The following is a 21,467-nucleotide window of genomic DNA, read 5'->3' as shown; positions in this document are numbered from 1 at the left end:
GAGGTCCGTGGGTTCGATCCCGAACCCTGGGGCCTGCTGCTGTATATTTGGAGTTTGCGTGTCTCTCTCTCTCTTTCCCCGAGGTCGCGTGGATTTTTCTCCGGGTCCTCCGGTTTCTCCACCACATTAAGGATCAACATCACGCGTTTATAGTATTTGGCTGCTATAGGTTTCCACGTGATGAAGCCACTTCGTTGAGCTATCGTTTGTGGCCAGGTCGCTTCTGAAAAAGATCTATACAGCTCAGTGGGCCTTGCCTGGTAAAATAAATCAAATGTTTAGTTAATAGTTTGGTTTACAAGTTGAGAACCACTGCCCTTGAGTCAAGAGGATGCTACCTTGGTGTGTGATGGTTAACACAATGCACTTGCAATCCACAGGTCGCCTGTCCAGTTAGTTATATTTCCCGGCGCGGCAATTGAAACAATGAAGAACGTTTCTTAAAACCCTCCTCGCCCTCTGTCCACCCAGCGGCACCAATCAGAATCAGAAATCTCTATTTAGCCTGAAAGAATCCGATGAGGTGTGAAGCTCTTTTTTAAAGACATCCAGCAGGGTCGGGTCAGAGAGTAAAAACAACAAAAACAACATCAACAAAAACAACAACAAAAAACCAAGAGGAGTGCAATGTATAGGAATGCTAAACAAGTCACTAAATTTCGATTTGAAGCTTTCGTGACTGCAGGGATTCATCTTCTTGGTTCTTTCGGTAAAGTCACGTAGAATGGAAACAATAAAAAAAAATTATTATATTATTTTATTATATTACATTATTCTATTATTTTATTACGTAATATTATTTTTTTATTTTATTATGTTTTATTTCATTATTTTTATTGTTTCCATTCTACGTGACTTTACCGAAAGAACCAAGAAGAAGTCACTAAATCCAATGAATATGGGCAGTTTTCTTGCTGTGGTTGTCTCGCCTGATGACGATTGCTTGTGATGCGATCGAAACGTCGTGATATATTATTATTTTTACCTACGTGACTTTACCGAAAGAACCAAAGAGTATGGATTCCTGCAGTCGCGAAAGCTTCAAATCAAGATCGAATATGAATAAGTCACTAAATAGACTTTTTTTTAAATCTTTCAACGCGCACGTATCCTGCATCATCATCATCCTCAGTTTGTTGAACTTTTGGGCGCAAATTGAAACAGAATATGGGGGACCTTGCCTCGCACACAACCGTCCGCAGGCCAAGCCGTGGCAACGTCCCAGGACCGCTTCCTGGCACTGCTACGGACAATCAAACAGCTCCTTGCTCGGATATCAAACGGATGTAACACATTTCGATTTAAAGCTCCATTTCCCATAAATATGCTAAATTCCTGTTGATATGCAAATTCCTTTGTCAAGGCGCCCTTCCTCCTCTAACCCAGCTTAAATATACGCTGCCAAGCTTGGTGGTGTTCATTCAGACGCTGTCTTTCCGACAGCCCTGTTCTTCACCTGAGGACGGCTGCTTGCGTTGTGGCCGAAACGTCGTGAGAATTGTATTTTATTATGTTTTATTTTATTATTTTATTATTTCCCTTCTACGTGACTTTTGATGTGGCGAAGTTCAAATAACTGAGAATGATGATGATGCAGGATACGTGTGCGTTGAAATATTTTTCTAAAAGTCTATTTAGTGACTTATTCATATTCGATCTTGATTTGAAGCTTTCGTGACTGCAGGAATCCATACTCTTTGGTTCTTCCAACAGTGGCTGATGATGATTCCATGCATGGACGCGTCGATGAACACAGAATCCTCAAGCTTGCGTTGAGGACCGATGTTTTTTTCTGTCGTAGATGATACGATAAGTTATATTGATCCTTGCAGCCACTAGTGGCCGCTACAATCACCACAATGTTTCAAATGAATCGCATCTTGAATCTAATCACCCCACCGTGAATTGCACCGAATTGCCTGGGGAGCTCAGAGTTGCATGTTTCATCTGCTGTACATAGTGTGTAATATTTACAAAAATATACTTATATGAATCTATCATATTACAATACCAAACAGCTTTAAATGATATATGCTTTGTCAAAAAAGTTGTGAACATTCTTGCAATAAAATATTTTAATTCCCTGTTGCAGGAGTCCCGATTGTACATCGCTGTGATTGACAGCCCATGAGCCCACTATATTTACCGTATTCTCAGCAGTATAGGGTGCACTCTTTTCCCCCGAATATTAAAGAAATCGTTAGGGGTGCGTCTTATAATCCTGAAAATACATTGTCTTTGAGACGAAGATGCATTGTAATTTACATCATGGGACCTCCTTCGCCAGTACCCATAATATCAGAATAGGTTTTCCCCTTTTTGCTGGCAACAAAACAGGCGTTGAGATTTACACCATTGGAACCTCATTTGCCAGTAAAAATATGATAATTGTTTTTTTACCCTTCTATCTGGCAACAAAACTGACACCTTTTTTACAGGGAGTCATATTTACATTGACCACAATACCTGCAGTCATAATGCAAACAAAAAACATAACTCTGATAATGTGCACTGTCCTTGAAGTTGATTGGTACGTGCGCCTTTTGGCGTCATCTGGTCCAACCCATGTGAGACTCTAAGGAAAGCTGTCTCGGGTGTGGACCAATCAACTTCAAGGACAGTGCACATTATCAGAGTTATGTTTTTTGTTTGCATTATGACTGCAGGTATTGTGGTCTATGTAAACATGACTCCTTGTAAAAAAAGGTGTCAGTTTTGTTGCCAGATAGAAGGGAAAAAAACAATTATCAGGCGTTGAGATGTTAAAACACCAAACTGAAACATTTTACAAGGAATCATGTCCGCATTAACCACAATGCTTGTGGTCAGAATGCAAACAAATATTGAAACTGATTGGTCCACACCAGAGACAGCTTTCTTTTGAGCCTCGTCTCAAACGGTGTTAGACCAGAGGAGATGTAGATGCTCACCCCGAGCTCTCATTACTCTGATAGTTAATTGTCCTTGTGCTATACACCTTTTGGCGTCCTCTGGTCTAACACCGTTTTGAGAAGAGGCTCCAAAGAAAGCTGTCTCTCGTGTGGACCAATCAGTTTCAAAGACAATGCATATATTATCAGAGTACTTTTTTTTCTGACCACAAGTATTGTGGTTAATGCAGACATGATTCCTTGTAAAATGTTTCAGTTTGGTGTTTTAACATCTTAACACCTGTTTTGTTGCCAGAAAAGAGGAGAAAACCTCTTCTCATTGTCATCTAGTTGTTCAGTTACAGGCCACACATACAGTTATAACCCCAGGTGTTGTGGGTTAATTTACATTACAGATTCACCAATTGTGTTGCTCACTCTGCCACCTTGCTGTGTTTTAGCCACCCCGCGCTCCACTCGTTGTTGTGAGCGTCACTCTTCCGCCCTCCGTTGTTGCTGGAGGGCGACTGCCTCGATCTGCCCAGTAGCAGCGTCCTTCACGAGGCTCCTCCACAAAGGCCGATCTTGATACCTCTGGTACCGGTCGTTAATAGGTCCACTCAGGTCAAAGTTCACCTGCACCACAGCAGCCAATCTCCCTCTTCAGCCCGATTCTTTGCCCGTTTAGCCCCCTCCATCCGGTCAAACAGAGGCTGCTTGGGCATGCGGTGGCTGGACGTGTGGGCTACGTGATCCAGCCAACGCAGACTCACCTGTCAGAGGAGCCCACCGATTGGACTGTGTCTATATCTGATCCATGAGCTTCGCAATTCAGCTTGGTTCAGCCCAAGATGGGTCAAAATGGGTCATATGCAGGTCAAATGACAATTCTGCAGGTGTTTATTGCAAAAAGCAGTGAATCTCAGTGGATGAATAAGCACGCAAGAAGTGATTCACATCATCTTTAGTGAAGATTTACAACGATTTCACGGGTAAACAATCTCAAACATGTGACACAAAATACAAACACAACTCCTTAAATAAAACAGGTGATTGATTGCATTACATTCATTATTTAGGTGATTAATATTTTCTTATGTAGCGTCCATTTTCTAAATTCTACTTTGTTGCGTTCGAGTACGTTATTACTGTCGGTAGATGGCAGGGCAGCATCTTGGGTTGCCCACACATTCGATACACGCGTGGGTCTTCTTCAGACACTCACGTTTCCTCTCACACGTGAACCACTCGCTCGTTAAGGAACTGGCCAAACATCCCGTGGCAGGAACCTCCTGAAAGAGAGTCTTGAGTAGAGTTGCCACCTCCGGAGGTACAGCGAAAAACAGCCGTGGCATATAATAGCAAGAAAAATATGATAATTGTTTTTTTACCCTTCCATCTGGCAACAAAACTGACACCTTTTTTACAAGGCGCATGTGCGCCTTTTGGCGTCATCTGGTCCAACCCATGTGAGACGAGGCTCTAAGGAAAGCTGTCTCGGGTGTGGACCAATCAACTTCAAGGACAGTGCATACATTATCAGAGTTATGTTTTTTGTTTGCATTATGACTGCAGGTATTGTGGTCAATGCAAACATGACTCCTTGTAAAAAAAAAGGTGTCAGTTTTGTTGCCAGATGGAAGGGTAAAAAACCAATTATCATATTTTTTTACTGGCAAATGAGGTTTCAATGGAAGAAAAAATATGTCGCCAATGCCCCGGAGCGAACTCCTGCAAAAGTGTATTGTCACGGGTGGTACATTGTTATGATAATTATTGTCACGCAAATTACAAAAAAACGTGGCTTTGTAATGCTCCGGGAAGACTTACAGATTTCCCAGGATAACAACAGCTGCTGCTGCTGCCTCCGCATCATGAGGACGATCCTGGGAAAACCAGGACAGGTGGCAACCCGATAGTCTTGAGACTGACTGAGGACTTTCCTTGGGTAAAATTGGCCCTTATTACTTAAATTATTATACCAACACTTGCCCTATACAATCGTTCAGTATGTCCCTCATTTGTATACTGTATACCTCTGCATTCAATAAATATATATGCATGTGTACGTCTCAAAGCTGAGGGCTGGTTAAAAATAAACATTAAATACACATTTTTTTTATTTAAAGCTTTCATGACTGCAGAGATTCATATTCTTGGTTCTTTCGGCAAAGTCACGTAGAAGGGAAAAAAGTGGCGGTTTTTTCTTAACGCCACTTTTTTCAAATTTTCTTGCTGTGAATTTCACACCTGATGATGATTGCTTGTGTTGCAGTCGAAACGTCGTGAGAATTGTATTGTTTTATCTTTTTATTATTTTATTTTTTCCCTTCTACGTGACTTTACCGAAAGAACCAATAATATGAAATACACATATTATGTATTTCCCCCCTTACAGTATTCAGTGATTAACACGTAGGCTTTTTGGGTAAGATCGCGTGAATACAAATGTGTCGTTAAACCCGGTACCATCAGATGATGCTAGTTACAATTACTGCCGAAACGTCGTACTCGAAATATAAACATTGTGGGTTTACTCCCCAACGCATCTGTGTTGCTGTGCTAGCAACGAATTGGCACGTTCTGTTTTCCGCGACAAACCTTTCCAATAAGGCTTCGTCGGGTGGTGGCGGGTTTCACGACGCATTTACATTTACGCGAGCCAACCCGACAAATCTCCATTGTGGACAATATTCAGTGTCCTCCATTCTGGACGGTGGACAATGCGAAATCCCGCTCGGCCAACGTGAAGACCTTCAGGCGCAATATTCTGTGGAAGGCGGTTCTGAAGGGGCGATTGAAGCAGGCGTAGAGGATGGGGTTGAACGCCGAGCTGATGTAGCCGATCCACAGCGTGACCTGGTACACGTCCGAGGCGTAGGCAACAAACTCGAAGACGATGACCGTCACGTTGTAGGGCAGCCAGGACAGCAGGAAGAAAAAGATGATGACTCCCAACGTCTTGGTGGCGTTGTGCTCCCTACGCATGGCCCTCCACTTGTGCAAGGTGTCCGTGCACGCCGCTTCCTCCTGCCCCCTGCGCCTTGACCCCTCCGAGTTGACCTTCTGCGCTTGCCTCCTGGCGATGGAGTAGATCCGGCCGTACACCAGGACGATGACGACGAGGGAAATGAAATAGGGCGAGATGCCGATCACCGCCTGGATGCCGATGTAGACGGAGAACACGCAGTCGTCGGGGCAACGCACCCGTTGGATGAGCCCCCCCGACACGGCTTTGCTCAGCAAGCTCACGAGGCTGGGCGAAGAGAAGAGCGCCGATCCGAGCCAACACAGCAGCAGCATCGCCGCCATCGTCTTCCTGGTGACCCTGGCGCGATAGCGCAGCGGGTCGCTGATGGCGACGTAGCGCTCGAAGGCGATGCAGGTGATGTGGAAGATGGACGAGTTGGTGAACATGTAGTCGAGGAAGTGGTGCGCGTTGCAGAAGGCGCCGGCACAGAACCAGCAGCGGTAGGCGGTCTTCATGACGGCGAAGGGCATGATGACCAGGCCCACGAGGAAGTCGGAGAGAGCCAGGGAGAGAGCGAGCGTCGTCGAGAAGGTCTGCAGCTGCTTGAAGAACGCGATGGAGCAGATGATGAGAAGGTTGCCCAGCACCGTGGCCACGATGAAGGAGGACAGGAGTAGCACCACGGCGCACAGATTCGTCGGCGTCAGGCTGGGACCCGTGCAGTTGTATCCGTGGTAGAGCTGCGCGCAGCGATTGCCGGTGTTGTTGTACATGTCACGGTCAAGTTTGCCACGAGGTTATCAAGAGCGGACGGGGGTGCCTTTAAAAAATAAAAATAGATTTATTGAGAAGTATTTCATCGGCGTGGAAATTCTATTGAAATGCCTTCGCTTGCTGTCGTGTGCCGCGACTCGCATGGCGCGTTGGGCGATGTTGCGCCGGTCGCCCCACGAGAATGAGCGAGCTGTTCAACACCCGAGCATCGTCCGAGTTTCTTCGCGCAAATGAACGTCGCCTTTTTCGTGTTGTCCTTCGAGATGGCCTGGAGAGCGGAGGAACGCACGTCCGAGATTTACGACATTTTGAAAGCAACATCGTTGTCTACGCCGTATGCGCCATCAGCATTTTTACACCGTCTGTCCATGTGTCTCCGTGTCTGTGTTTTGTCTCTCCCTCTCTCTCCAATTTAGCTCTACCTGATGACGACTGCTCGTGTTGCAATCAAAACGGCGTATTCTATCATTTAATTTATTTTCTTTCTACGTGACTTTACCGAAAGAACCAAAGAGTAATGCTGTGATAACATCACTGAACATTTTTCGCCAGAATCAAAGTATGAAAAAATAAGAAAAGGTTTTACCCTTCTGGCAATAAACATGTACTGTATTACGATATTATTGGTTCTTTTGGTAAAGTCACGTAGAAGGGAAACAATAAAATAAAAAATAACGTGACTTTACCGAAAGAACCAAGAATATGAATCCCTGCAGTCACGAAAGCTTTAAATCAGGTATTATGATGTTCAAACTGACCAAATAGACACCTTTTGCCAGGAAGGCTGCCTCTGGTGTAGGCAAAAAATCAGTTTAAAAGACAATTAAGATATCAGATGATGTTCGCATGTTGACCACAAGTACTCTGTGTGGTTAATGCAGACTTGATTCCTTGCAAAAGGTTTCTATTTGGTGTTTGAACATCTTAATTGCCAGAAAGTGTGAAAACCTATTCTTATTTTTCATGCTACGATAACGTATGCACTGCCCGTGAAATGTATTGGCCTTTACCAGAGACAACCTCTTTTTTTAAATCCTTTATATTAAGTTCACTTGCTTGCTTGCTTGCGCGCTTACGACCGTGCAAATCTTTCGGTCGTTTTCTAACCCACTTCCCGTGATCCAATCGAGCTGACATTTTGCACACAGACTCGTGCGTGACAATTTATTTTCGTGAAAAAAATGTTTACAAAATTTTACACTTTTTAGGGAAAAAAAAATTATATTTAATTACCAATTGCTTAATGGTGGCAGGCAATCATCTGACCCATAGGTGGCAGCCATCTCAAGCCAGAGGACGAGAGGACTCTAGCCGCCACGCATATAAAGGATTTATAGTGAAAAACTTTGTTTTTACGGGTAAATTTTTTTAGCGTCGTCTCACCAGTGATAGAGACCAAAGGCCGCACAAAGGCGCCCAGTACAAGAGCAATGCTCGGGATGGGTAGGTAACTCTAGATTTGAAGCTTTCGTGACTGCAAGGATTCATACTCTTAGTTTTTTCGGTAATGTCACGTAGGTAAAAAAATTAAATTAAAATTAATAAAAATAAAATAATACGTGACTTTACCGAAAAAACTAATAGGATGTGTAGGTAACTGTCTATCTACGGCAGCGGCCCACAACCTTTTTGGCACCAGGGACCCGTTTCGTGTAAGACAGATTTTTTCACGGACCGCGGTAGGGGGGGGGGTTCATCATTGGGTCTTTCCCCTTTTCAAAGAAGCTCTCAAGCGACGTTTGTGTTTTTTACTCATTTTGGCTACTAGGGGTTAGCAGCTTGTGAGCTTACCAACACTGTGGCTGAGACGAGTGCGCAGTGCGGGAAAGAGGCGCGGACGGAAGTGGTAAATAAAATAACACTGTCTTCTTGGTTCTTTCGGTAAAGTCACGTAGAAGGGAAATAATAAAATAATAAAAATAAAACATAATAAAATAATTCTCATCATTGGGTCTTATCATGTCTTATTATGTTTTATTTTTATTATTTTATTATTTCCCTTCTACGTGACTTTACCGAAAGAACCAAGAAGATGAATCCCTGCAGTCACGAAAGCTTTAAATCGAAAAATAAAATAACACTGGTCAACAACAACAAAACATTTTTTCTGGCCTGGATTTTGCAGCTGTTCTAGACTAATTTCAGGGTGGTGATTCCAAATCTGATCTCAGATTTTCTCTATCACATCTCATTTTATGCTATCGGCATACCCCATTTTCATTGATTTTACCCGAAATTAACTCTTTCACTTATGATTGCAAGTTGTTGCGAGTCAGTGACTGCTTTAGTGTTAAAATATGGTGCTGTATTTTTAGGATAGTGTGTTTATAATATCATTTTATGTAGATATTCACATTTATTTAATACTTTTCTTCTGCAGTTTTTATTGAAAATGCAATATTTGATATCTCAAAAACCTGATGTGATGGACAAAAACTGATGCCAGATTTGGAATCAGCACCCCAAAATTACCTTAAAACCGTTGGAATACCTTATGCCAGAAAAAGTGTGTTGACCAGTGTTAGAAAACAATGGGGGCGGGCCACGCGCGCCCTCACCGCTCTCACCTCCTGCTGTTGTGCGGCCCGGTTCCTAACAGACCACGGGACCGGTACCGGTGGGTTGGGTACCCCTGGCCTATGGGACCCTTTTGGCAAGATCAAGATAATTAATGATAATGCCTTTCTTTTAAAAAAGATAATTTAATACAGAACGCATTTTTATCATTCGAAAAGGGTAAAGGCTTTTTTAATCATTCAATATCAGGATGTATAAGACACTAGAAACGATCTGCTACTGACAACCAAATGAGTTGCGTGGACTGAATGGGTTTACTCTCCAACACATCGGTGTGCTGAACGAATTGGCATGTTTTGTTTACGCTACAAACCTTACTAATTGGCCGTGTCGGGTGGTGGCGGGTTTAACGGCGCATTTATATTAAAACGATTTCATGCAAACACCTCTATTATTGATGATATTCGTCGCGAAAGCCAACCACGTGTTAAATTGAACGGGCTCTCTTTAAAGACCGAAATCATTATTCAAGTCCAACTCTCTAAACCATACAACATAATAATACTTTAATTTAATATAGCGGTCATTAATCCTAATAGCATCCCACAACGCTGTACATTAATTATATATATGCAAGGACCATATCCCATTATCCAGCCACTACCAACCAAATAACAAACCCCTACGACTACCAAACAAAATAATTAATGAATAAACTAATCAAGGAATGGCACCAAAAAATTGCACTAACAACAACAAAAACAGTTATAACGTTTAACAAAATAATAAACAACCAATTAGTTATTATTATTTTACAACCAACCCAATGACTTCGATGTTTGGCTTTGTCACTCGCATTAGGAATCGCAGGTGCATATAATTAATGAATCTATAATATGAATTGTATACTACTGAAAAGCATTAATAATTGCGCACAGTTTTGACGGGGCGTTGCCTCCCCCCGCCCCGCAAACTCCACCCATAGGGTTGTCTGTCCATACTTCACCACCCAGGTCCCATTGGTATATCACTCTTTGCCCCTTGATGATGGCGTGACTAGAATTCGAACTCAGGCAGTGCGCTGGCTCGTCACAACTCCCTATCAGTGCCGGATGAAGCTAGTGCGGGGCCTGTAGCATGATGTTATAAAGGGGCCCTAAATACAAAAAACACATAAATATTAAAACACTCATTTTTAACTGGTATAGTAAAGTAATTGTATTTTTTCATTTGCTATACAGCCAGATAATACGACAAATCGCTTACCTTAAACACCCAGTAGTTCATAAAAGTTCAAGGCAGTCTAGTACTATAGTAATAGAGCAAGTGCAGAATCACTGAACCGGAATTGATAGCTTGAAAACATTTAGCGCGGGGCCCTTGAAAGTGCGGGGCCCGTAGCTACTACACACGTGCATGTATAGTAGCTACACGTGTAGTAGCATGTGTAGTAGCTACACGTGTAGTAGCTACTACACGTGTAGTAGCTACACGTGTAGTAGCTACATGTGTAGTAGCTACACGTGCAGCTGCTACACGTGCAGCTACTACACGTGCAGCTACTACACATGTACCTACTACACATGTAGCTACTACACATGCAGCTACTACACATGTACCTACTACACATGTACCTACTACACATGTACCTACTACACATGTAGCTACTTTTGCCACTAGGATTATCCGGCACTGCTCCCTATCAATCGGCGCATCAATTACATTTCATTCCTCGGTGGAACGGGTACCCTAAAGGTGTTAATTTACACTCAGCTCTCCATGGATTCGGCAATATTAAAACACATCACGCGAATAGACCGTGTTCCCGCAGGTGGGGAAACCCTTGGGATGACGTCTCGTTGGAAAGGCGGTGACGGGGTGGACAGATGACAGCAGTTCAGTGCATTTCAGAACTAACGCAGGGAGAGAGGGATAGTGGTGGTGGTGGAGTGGTGGCAGTGGTGGTGGAGGAGTGGTGGCGCAGTGGTTTCGCGAACTTCGCCATGAACCCCTAGGTTCCTAGCCGTGGTCACATAACACCCACGATCAGCGGGGTGTGGGGAGGCCCATCAATCCAGCAGTGGATTGACAAAAGGGCTGTGGGTGTGAGTGTCCATTTCCCGTAACGTTGTTAAACATGTATACCTTCAACTGCTGTGATATCTGTTTGCATGTTGTGACAATCTGTGTTTGCATTGTATTGTGCTCTCTACAATAATAAGTATTACGTAATAAACCATTGATCGGAGCCACATCCCTTCACCTGTTTGACCTGAGCAGTGTGGTGAAGTATGGTCAAACAACAGCCATGACCGACAGAATTCTGGGATACCTTAATCCAGCAGTAAATTGGCACAGGGGCTGGATGTAGATAATGATTAGTATTATTACGTGATAATAATATTACGTAATAATTATTATTATGATTTGAAGTTTTCGTGACTGCAGGAATCCATACTCTTTGGTTCTTTCGGTAAAGTCACGTAGGTAGAAAATAAAATAAATCACGACGTTTCGGGCGCAATACAAGCGTCCATCATCTGGTGGCAAAGCTGTCAATCCAATGGGAATGCTTTCCCACCTGATGGTGGACGCTTGTGTTGCGCCCGAAACGTCGTGATTTTATTATTGTTATTGATGTAAAGGGTGAAGCCTATAATTTTGTATATAACAAAAACTCGGCTACAGATAGACATTCAACAAGAAACAGCCATACGTTGACCGTCGTGCTAATGTGTAAATAGGATATAGAGTACTCTGTGGGTCTTTCGGTAAAGTCACGTAGATAAAAAAAATATTTAAAAAATCACGACGTTTCGATCGCAACACAATCAATCGTCTTCAGGTGAAAACATACAGAAGGCGGACTGCTGAGGCAGGAAGAAATGTAGCGAGAGAACTACTGCAGCCAGAGGTTTTATAGGTTTTATATATGTTTGAGATGGGTACAACCCAAGGGTAAGTGGGTGGGGCTAGAGATGGAATTTTCAGTAAATGTATAGTGTTGTGACCACGAGTGTGTGCGTAAAGCATTTTTTTAAATTTTGTATCCAAGTGTAGTGACTGTTTTTTAGTAACTGTACTGCAAGTGAAAGTCGTCCTACACAATAACCCTCCTCTCCTCTCTCTCGTCTCCCTCACACCAGCCACGATCAAATTCAATTAATACATTTGATTAGTTTATATTAAATTTAAATAATAAAAATATAAAAATACTTTTCTATTAATCATTTTTATATGAATATAGTATTTTTGGGTTGTGGAACGAATCATCTGAGTTTCCGTTATTTCTTATGGCAAAATTGTGCTTTGGATTACGAACCCGCTTCCGGAACGAATTATGCTCGCAATCCAAGGTTTTACTGTAAATGTAAGATCGCAGAGCTGGGAATACCTCGGCTATTGTGTTGCTAGAGATTAGCATGTCAATCTGTTAATGTAACCCCACGGCTACGGTGCTGAAGAAGCCATTGTATTGCTCGAGACGGCTCCCGCAGCAGCGGCAGTGTTGATGAGAGACATTCAGCCTATTAAACAACGTGCGTGTTTACTCTACAGACCGCAGTAAACACGCACATTGAAGACTTAGTGCCTGTAATTAACAAAAAATGCCGCGAGATTGTGCAGACTACATCGCTAGAGAAGGGGGCGATTTCTCGGGTCGAGGCTAATATTGGAGTGGCAGCCAAAGGTGGGGAACGCGTCCGAGTGGACGTTCCCCGCGGAGATGGAGCGATTAGATCACCCCGTGCGCGGAAGCAAGACGGATTGTTGGCGTCACGGGGTCGTGAAGGGGAAGCCTTCAGCCAGCAGTAGATAGACCATGGCTGGTAATGATGACGACGATGATGGTGGTGATACGAGTTTTTCCAGTCCACCAAGTTAGAGACTCACACATACCGTCACGTGATGGAATCTTCTCCTAAGTGCGATTCATACACAATATAATATTCACGTAAATAAACATCTAAAAGTCTCACCACAATAATAAGTATGAAATTCCCTGTGCGTCTCTCTGTGGATCTGTTTCATTCTCTCCATTACCCTAGTATTGTTTTTGTTGTTGTTTTTACGTCTGATTCTCTCTCTGAGTTTGCGTCTCTTGTTTTCCGTCTTTCTCGTGTTTCTGTCTCTGTGACAGCCTCCTTGACTCTGCGCGTGTCTCTCTGTCTCTCTCCATGTCGCCGTGTCTGTCTATCTATCTGTCTGTCTCTGTGTGTACCTTCATGCGTGTCTCACTCTGTCTTCCTCTTTCTCTCTGTGTCTTTCTCACTGTCGCTGTGTCAGACTTTTTCTCGTGTTGGCCATGAGCGGGAATCGAACTTGGGTCGCCGGGTTCGTAGTGCAGCGCGCTACTTGTTGCACAACCGCTCCCCACAACCACCACCAACCACACACACTCACCAACCACTCTCCCATTCATTTATTCACTCACTCACCCACTCACCACACTGGAGGTGACAGTGTACCCACCCCCACTCACTCACACAATTACTCAAGAACCCGCGTTAAACTACACTATTTATATTTCGATTTAAAGCTTTCGTGACTGCATGGATTCATCTTCTTGGTTCTTTCGGTAAAGCCACGTAGAAGGGAAATAATAAAATAATAAAAATAAAACATAATAAAATAATTCTCACGACGTTTCGGCCACAACGCACGGCTGTTGTTATATTTAGGACGACTGCTTGCGTTGTGGCCGAAACGTCGAAAGAATTATTTATTATGTTTTATTTTTTTTATTTTATTATTTCCATTCTACGTGACTTTACCGAAAGAACCAAGAAGATACACTATTTAGATTTTACCAAGTAAGGCCCTCTGAGCTATGTAACTCTTTTTTAGAAGCGACTTGGCCACAAATTATTGCTCAATGAAGTGGCTTATCATGATCTGGAAATGTACAGCAGCGAAATACTCGAAACGCATGTTAACACTACATGTGGAGGGAAAACCAAAGAACCTGGAGAAAAATCCACTCGACCACAGACACACACACAAACTCCAAATATAAAGCAGGTGTCACGGTCGGGATCGAACCCACAACCTCCTCCATACCAGGCGAGGGAGTTAACGTCTCGTTACCCACTCACTCACCCACTCATTCATTCACTCACTCACTCACCCACCCACTCACCCACTCACCCACCCACTCACTCACTCACTCACCCACTCACCCACCCACCCACCCACTCCCTCACCCACACACCCACCCACCCACTCACACACTCTCATTCACCCACTCACTCACCCACTCACCCACCCACTCACCCACTCACTCACTCACTCACTCACCCACTTACTCACTCACCCACTCACTCACTCACCCACCCACCCACCCACTCACTCACTCACCCACTCACTCACCCACTCACCCACCCACCCACTCACTCACCCACCCACCCACTCACCCACCCACTCACTCACTCACCCACTCACTCACTCACTCACCCACCCACCCACTCCCTCACTCACCCACTCACCCACTCACTCACTCACCCACTCACCCACCCACTCACTCACCCACCCACCACACCGCTCTTTCTGCATGATCGCCTCCACTGTGGAATCCCCTCGCAATCGCCGCGTCCTTGACACTCGGTTCCGATCGTCAATAACCTCGCTCAGTTCACAGGGACGTTCAGAGTCCTGCTCGTTACTGGCCGCTTGGCCTTTGGGCACGGGGTCCTCAGCGAACGTGATAACAAACAAAAAAATTGCATAAATGGATATTTCACTCGTATATCGTTACCATATTTCAAGCTAAAATGTGCGTGGTTAAATATTTAAGAATCATAACCTCCACAAATGCGTTAGCGAGCAGCACATTCTCTCAACCTGTTGGCTATCTCACCTGTGGCTCGTGCAACGAAAACCAAATACATCTTCTTGGTTCTTTCGGTAAAGTCACGTAGAAGGGAAATAATAAAATAATAAAAATAAAAACATAATAAAATATAATTCTCACGACGTTTCGGCCACAACACAAGGACGGCTGTTTGTGTTGTGGCCGAAACGTCGTGAGAATTTTATTTTATTATGTTTTTATTTTCATTATTTTATTATTTCCCTTCTACGTGACTTTACCGAAAGAACCAAGAAGATGAATCCCTGCAGTCACGAAAGCTTTAAATCGAAACCAAATATATCGTCATTACAATAATAATAACCATACAAATGTCTAAACTGTAATACCAGGAGGTTGCATACTCTCTCAGAGAAAGAGATCATGATGATGATGATTCATATTCAGAGGCGAGGAGAGTTGACCAGCGTGGTGAAGTATGGCTACAGTGAAATGAACCCCCTCTCGCTCACGACGGCGTACGAGATGACTTCATCTAGCAGTGGAGTGAGAGCGACGTAGCGTGAACTCTACGGCGTAGGTTGATCGGCAGGTTATCCGACGTTTCGCGCCACTCCTGCAGGAACTCCATTCGCTTTGGACAGCCTCGACGAAGCACGCGGCACAATCCGTGAACGCGTCAGAGAGCTGTAAAATTACCATTCATATATGTTAAATGTTTATATATGAAATTAAAAAATAAGACGAAACATATTTGGTCACTCACCGTAAATTATCCAACGGCTTCTAATTTTAGCGTGAGTTTTTTTTAAATAAAACTTCAGAGTTCAACGAAACTTCGGTGCATCTCATCTGATGAAGAACATCAAATTACTCTGAGGCAATGGCTTCGTCTCACCGATGTTTATACTCGCAAGCAAATCCCCAATATTGCCCCTAGGGCTAACGGATTGGAAGTCTCTGTTGGCCGTGCCAATTACAGGTGCTAAACTCACACCTCATACCCTGGAGGTGTTTTGCTGTGAATTTGTTAAAATACACAGCGGCTTATTTTTTTTTTCCACTCGTGATGATTATGAACTTTGAGGCGAGCGTGAAATGCTTTTAGAGTCGCCTTCATTAGCGGCATCGTTGGTTCAATTAGCTTAATAATTAAATTCGTAATCATCATCAACAGCAATAATATAATCATCATCAGCAGCAACGTAATTTTATATCATCGTCAGCAGCAGAATCAACAGCAGCAATATCATCATCATAACGTTAAATGTTAACCAAAACAACGAACCCAATTTCAAAACAATTCAGATTTAACAATAAAAACGAATTCATACAATAATTACCACTTAGTGGGAATGTATCTTCCTAATTTTGTCCATAGGAAATGTACCAAAAATGTAAACAGGATCCTGAATCCTTTCCCATGAAGTCATCATCATCAGCCATGCTCAATCCACTGCTGCATGAAGGGCCTCCCCATTAAGCCATCATCAGCCATCGTCAACCCACTGCTGCATGAAGGCCGCCTTATTAAGTCATCATCATCAGCCATGCTCAACCCACTGCTGCATGAAGGCCGCCCTATTAAGTCATCATCATCAGCCATCGTCAATGCACTGCTACATGAAGGGCTTCTCCATGAAGCCATCATCATCAGCCATGCTCAGCCCACTGCTGCATGAAGGGCCTCCCCATTAAGCCATCATCAGCCATCGTCATTGCACTGCTGCATGAAGGGCTTCCCCATGAAGTCATCATCATCAGCCATCATCAACCCACTGCTGCATGAAGTGCCTCCCCATGAAGCTATCATTATCATCAGCCATCGTCAATGCACTGCTGCATGAAGTGCCTCCCCATTAAGCTATCATCATCATCAGCCATCGTTAATGCACTGCTGCATGAAGTGCCTCCCCATTAAGCTATCATCATCATCATCAGCCATGCTCAACCCACTGCTGCATGAAGGGCCTCCCCATTAAGCCATCATCAGCCATCGTCAATGCACTGCTACATGAAGTGCCTCCCTATGAAGCTATCATCATCATCAGCCATCGTCAATGCACTGCTACATGAAGTGCCTCCCCATGAAGCTATCATCATCATCAGCCATCGTCAATGCACTGCTACATGAAGGGCCTCTCCATGAAGCCATCATCATCAGCCATGCTCAGCCCACTGCTGCATGAAGGCCTCCCCCCAACAAGCGACACCTGCCACCTCACACGATCCTGCGATGTACTTAATCCACACAACCACCTGAACGCGATTGGTTTTCATCGCTCCATCTCCTCAGTCGATAATCATCCATACCTGAAATCATGTCACTAGTTAATCTGTTCGTGAATGGCTTCGGGATTCTTAACACTCGTCTGCAATCACTCCTAAAGTGGATGTTTTCCTTTCGATATGTTTAATTTCTTTATGCAAGCCACCCGCTTTTATTCAGCACGTCAAATTTGATTAATTCAGGGGTCAAAATAATGTTTTTCTACTTTTGAGTGCACATAAAAGTGTGTGCATTGTAAAACTAGTTTTGTACCAAATTTTTACACAATTTCATTTTAATCTTGATTTGAAGCTTTCGTGACTGCAGGAATCCATACTCTTTGGTTCTTTCGGTAAAGTCACGTGGGTATAAAATAAAATACAAATAAATCACGACGCTTCGGGCGCAACACAAGCAACCTTCATCAGGTGGGAAATCACGACACTTGTGTTGCGCCCGAAACGTCGTAACTTATTTTTTATTTCATACCCACGTGACGTTATCGAATGAACCAAAGAGTATAATTTCATTTTAGTCATGTAAAAATAATTTATATATGTACGTATTCATTCTAACATCTCAATCCAGACAATAACAATAGTTAATTATTGTCAAGATAATTCTAATACATTGGAAATTGTGCAATTAAAATGTAAGTAAAGAACACGACAAGGCACAGGATCGGCGGGACTTGGACCGGTTCATTAAATTAAATCTCGAATTGTCACTCGAGGCGATTCTGTGTGCAACATTTCAGCTCGTTATGCTTCGTAGATCAGAATATATTAAGCGTCAAATATTTGAAAGAATATCAACAGACAACAGAGCAAGTTAAATAAGTGTCAACAATTAAGTATAAGTACACTGCCGAGACGGTGAATGGGTTAAGACTTTGACACCTTTATTTTTTTTATGCGAGCGTGTAAACATTGGCACGGTTTAACATAGCAAAATATCTGTCCCTTCATTCCCAGAATTTCTATTTCAAGTCACACATTCCATTCATTGAACAGCGATTTTTAAAAAAATGTCTTCCAAAAAGCCACGGCAAATGTTGGTCCAAAAATGTTTTAGTTGCTTAACTTAAGCTGTACAAATATAAACATTTGACCATTTTTGCCACTTTGACTGGTGGTAGTGCAGTAGTTAGTGCACTGTGCTAAGAACCCGGTCACCTGAGTTCGATTCCTGGCCACGGCTAATTTCAGTACCACGTCAAATCTGAACGGGTCCTGAGCCACTACCACCCTCGCCATTCCACGCTGACCAGCGTGGTGAAGTATGGTCAAACAACCGCCATGACCGAGAGGATGGGGAGGCTTTAATCCAGCAGTAGTTGGCCAATGGACTATAATAATAAAAAAACATTTTAATCAACCTCCTTTGTATGAAGAAAAACTATTCAATTTTTTGCATCTTTACTTTCATAAAATACACTTTTGTGCTCATTAAATAATACAGGCCATATACTTACCATAGAAAAGCCTCACTGAATCGCAAAACTCGTTTTCAGCAGGGTCCTGCTACATTGGGATGTTTGGCCAATTCTGCTTTAAGGAGTGCTTAGCATCGAGTGGGAGGAAAAGAGAAAAACCCGGAGGATACCCACCAACCTTATGAGGGAATAACATGCCGAGATACGCACGAATGGGGTTCACAAACCCACTGACCGTACAGCCACCTCCTGGCCAAATCCCAGCCCCAGTGGGATCTGTAGCTTCACAAAGCCCTAGATGATCCACCAGCTCTTGCCTATAAAGTACTGGATCACACTCCTGAGCCACTGCTCTTAAATAATACACCTTTTTTTATAATCAAGTGAATATATTATATATTTGTAGATTTTATCATTTTTATATTTTTTTCCTCCCACATTAATGTTCTTTATTTTCCCTTTGCACATTTGCATCCCCGACAAAAAATAACCGGAACAAATTCCGAAAAGTGCACAGAGATGCGTTGAGAAGTGCATGCTGGGAATTACAGCGAGAGACGGTAAAAGCAACAGGTGTCTTGAAGAACGCACAAGTCAGGAGACACCGCATCAACTGTAAACAAACACGGAGAGAGCGAGCGAGTGAGTGGACTTGGGCAGGACCCGACGCCTGAAGGTACGGCGGGGCGGGCCAGTGGTCAAGACCAACGACGGAGTGGCAGCCAAAGTAGGGAACGATGTGGATTGCTGATTCGTGAGACCGCTGTGAGAAATGGCGACGCCTTGGGGAATCCTCCACCCCACAGCAGTGGACGGACCGTGGCCGATGACGATCGTGACAATGCACCTGTAGGCTTCTTCCATTCGTCAAGGTCTCCCATGGGCCAGCAAAATTTCTGAAGTGCGATTGCCATCCAACCGATCGATGTCTCCTTTATTTACCCAGGAAATTCCTCAGCGAGTCTCATGACTCCCCTTTTCAGGGAGGGCGCTGCTACCTCGAATACGATTCTTGTATATCACCTGTAGAGCAAGATCGACCGACGAAAGCGCCCTAAGGGGAGACTGGATGGCTCAGCGCAAGAGATGGACAGAAACAACGGTAGTTTGGACAAGTGGCTCGGGGTGTGATGGGAATACGCCTGGAGAAAGCGTCGATGGTCGGGAAAAGCGGAGGGGGAAAAGCAACGGAGGTGCTGTGGGGAGGTTTTGCCAGTTCAGCTCCCACGATGGAATCCGAATGGCTCGATGGAGCACGGCGCCAGCACAGCTTCCGAAATCTCCGCTTTCCTCGGCACGGAAACGTGACGGGTCCCGGCGATGCGTCCACGGCACACGCCAACGTCGGCCCGTGTTTTCGGGGTGTGGAGGAGAGGGAGGGGTGGACGGGGAGGGATGAGGGGGGCAGGTGAACAAGATCGGCAGTGGGGCGGCGCTCAGTGGCTGGCGATCAAGGGGGGGGCTTAGAGGTCCCTCAAGGACATGTCGACCGTGTAACAATGGGAAGACCTCAAGCCAGATGGTGGTGGTGGTGAAGATATGATCATGAGTCTTTAAGTGCAATCCTCGGAGGACTATGACTTTTTAACAATTAATAAACTCCTTTTAAAAAAGTTTTTTTTTTAAACAACGGCTTCATGAACAACTTCGTTTAACTCACGGTCGAGAAGTACGTCAATGATACGGCGCCTGCTCCCACATCAACGCTGACTTGAATCAATTACTTCTGTAACTCGTTCACACGGAGCAGGCGCGCCTGAGACACGTGGCGCCTGCATCTTGGGCGAGGCGATTCCAGCGTTTAGGGACCGCGGCATTTTTCACCTACATAAATATATATATAAATAATAAGGCGTCCATACAAAATGTCAATTGCTTTAAAGTAGCGAATTAATTGATGCAGGCGTGCATCGTCACCCTGATCTGAGTACGCGTGCAAATTTTGTAATTGATTGGACAACAGGAAGGCGACTAAATTTCGAAGACAAGATTTGACCACGACAAACATAGGAGTCAAGATAGGTTAAAACCGTTGAAAAAAACCGACATAAATGGCAGCGATAAGACCGTAAGGTCCTTGAAGGTCTGACGTCACCTACGCAACATCTTGCAGGATGCGGCAGAAGGAAGGAAGAGAGACGGGCACGTGCGACGGTCACGGCGGCACGGCCTTCCCGTCGCACGCAAATTCCTGAGAACCGCACGCTGAGTGAGCCCGGCTCAAGCTGACAGTATCGGAACGGCGATGTGCACTTTGCTCCCCGCTGCGTTTGAAGCAGGAGAGCCGTTCGAGCTCCCTCTGGCATCAGCAGCAGCACCGGCCGCAGCGGCAGCGTCAGCAGCGGCAGCAGAGTCATCGTCATCGTCCTTGACACCGCTGGCCGCCCCCTTTCGCTTGCAGCACCAGCGATCCCTGACGAAGCACTCCAACTTCTTCTCCAGCTCGTTGGCGATCCACACCGACGAGCAGATTCCCACGAGGAACAGGAGGTCTGCGGATTTTTTTGTTTGTTTGCGGGGAAAAGGGATTCATATTCTTAGGTTTTTTCGGTAAAGTCACGTAGGTAAAACAATTAAAATTAATAAAAGTAAAATAAAAATAAAATAAAAATCACGACGTTTCCGAGGCAATACAAGCTTCCGTCTTCAGGCGGGACCGTCACAGCACGATAGCTGTATCAAGTGAGAGATTCACTTCAAATCTAGAATTGGGGAGAAGGGATTTGGGGTCACCTTCGCTCACTAGTTTCCGCTCCGCACTCAAAACTCACCCGACGACCCCTTAATCTCTCCCTCATAACCGCCACCGCTACTTTTCCCTC

The 21,467-nt window shown here is 44.2% G+C and overlaps 2 protein-coding genes and 1 pseudogene across 2 annotated transcripts in view; 1 reads left to right on the top strand and 2 right to left on the bottom strand.

Moving 5' to 3' along the window:
- The window catches only part of SMIM8 (small integral membrane protein 8), a 104,320-nt gene that overhangs the window by 57,945 nt on the left and 24,908 nt on the right, over positions 1 to 21,467 (top strand). The window lies entirely within an intron of this gene.
- Positions 5,565 to 6,614, bottom strand: LOC144942531 (trace amine-associated receptor 365 pseudogene; annotated as a pseudogene).
- Positions 20,699 to 21,467, bottom strand: part of LOC144942330 (calcium-transporting ATPase type 2C member 1-like) — a 51,842-nt gene continuing 51,073 nt past the window's right edge. The window contains exon 27 of the mRNA XM_078869137.1: positions 20,699 to 21,137. Within this exon, the coding sequence (XP_078725263.1) occupies positions 20,866 to 21,137 (272 nt within the window). The 3' untranslated portion in view covers positions 20,699 to 20,865. The remainder of the gene's footprint in view (positions 21,138 to 21,467) is intronic.

Source organism: Lampetra fluviatilis, chromosome 27 (genome assembly GCF_964198595.1).
Source record: "Lampetra fluviatilis chromosome 27, kcLamFluv1.1, whole genome shotgun sequence".
NCBI lineage: Eukaryota > Metazoa > Chordata > Hyperoartia > Petromyzontiformes > Petromyzontidae > Lampetra > Lampetra fluviatilis.
This window is presented reverse-complemented; position numbering and strand designations above follow the sequence as displayed.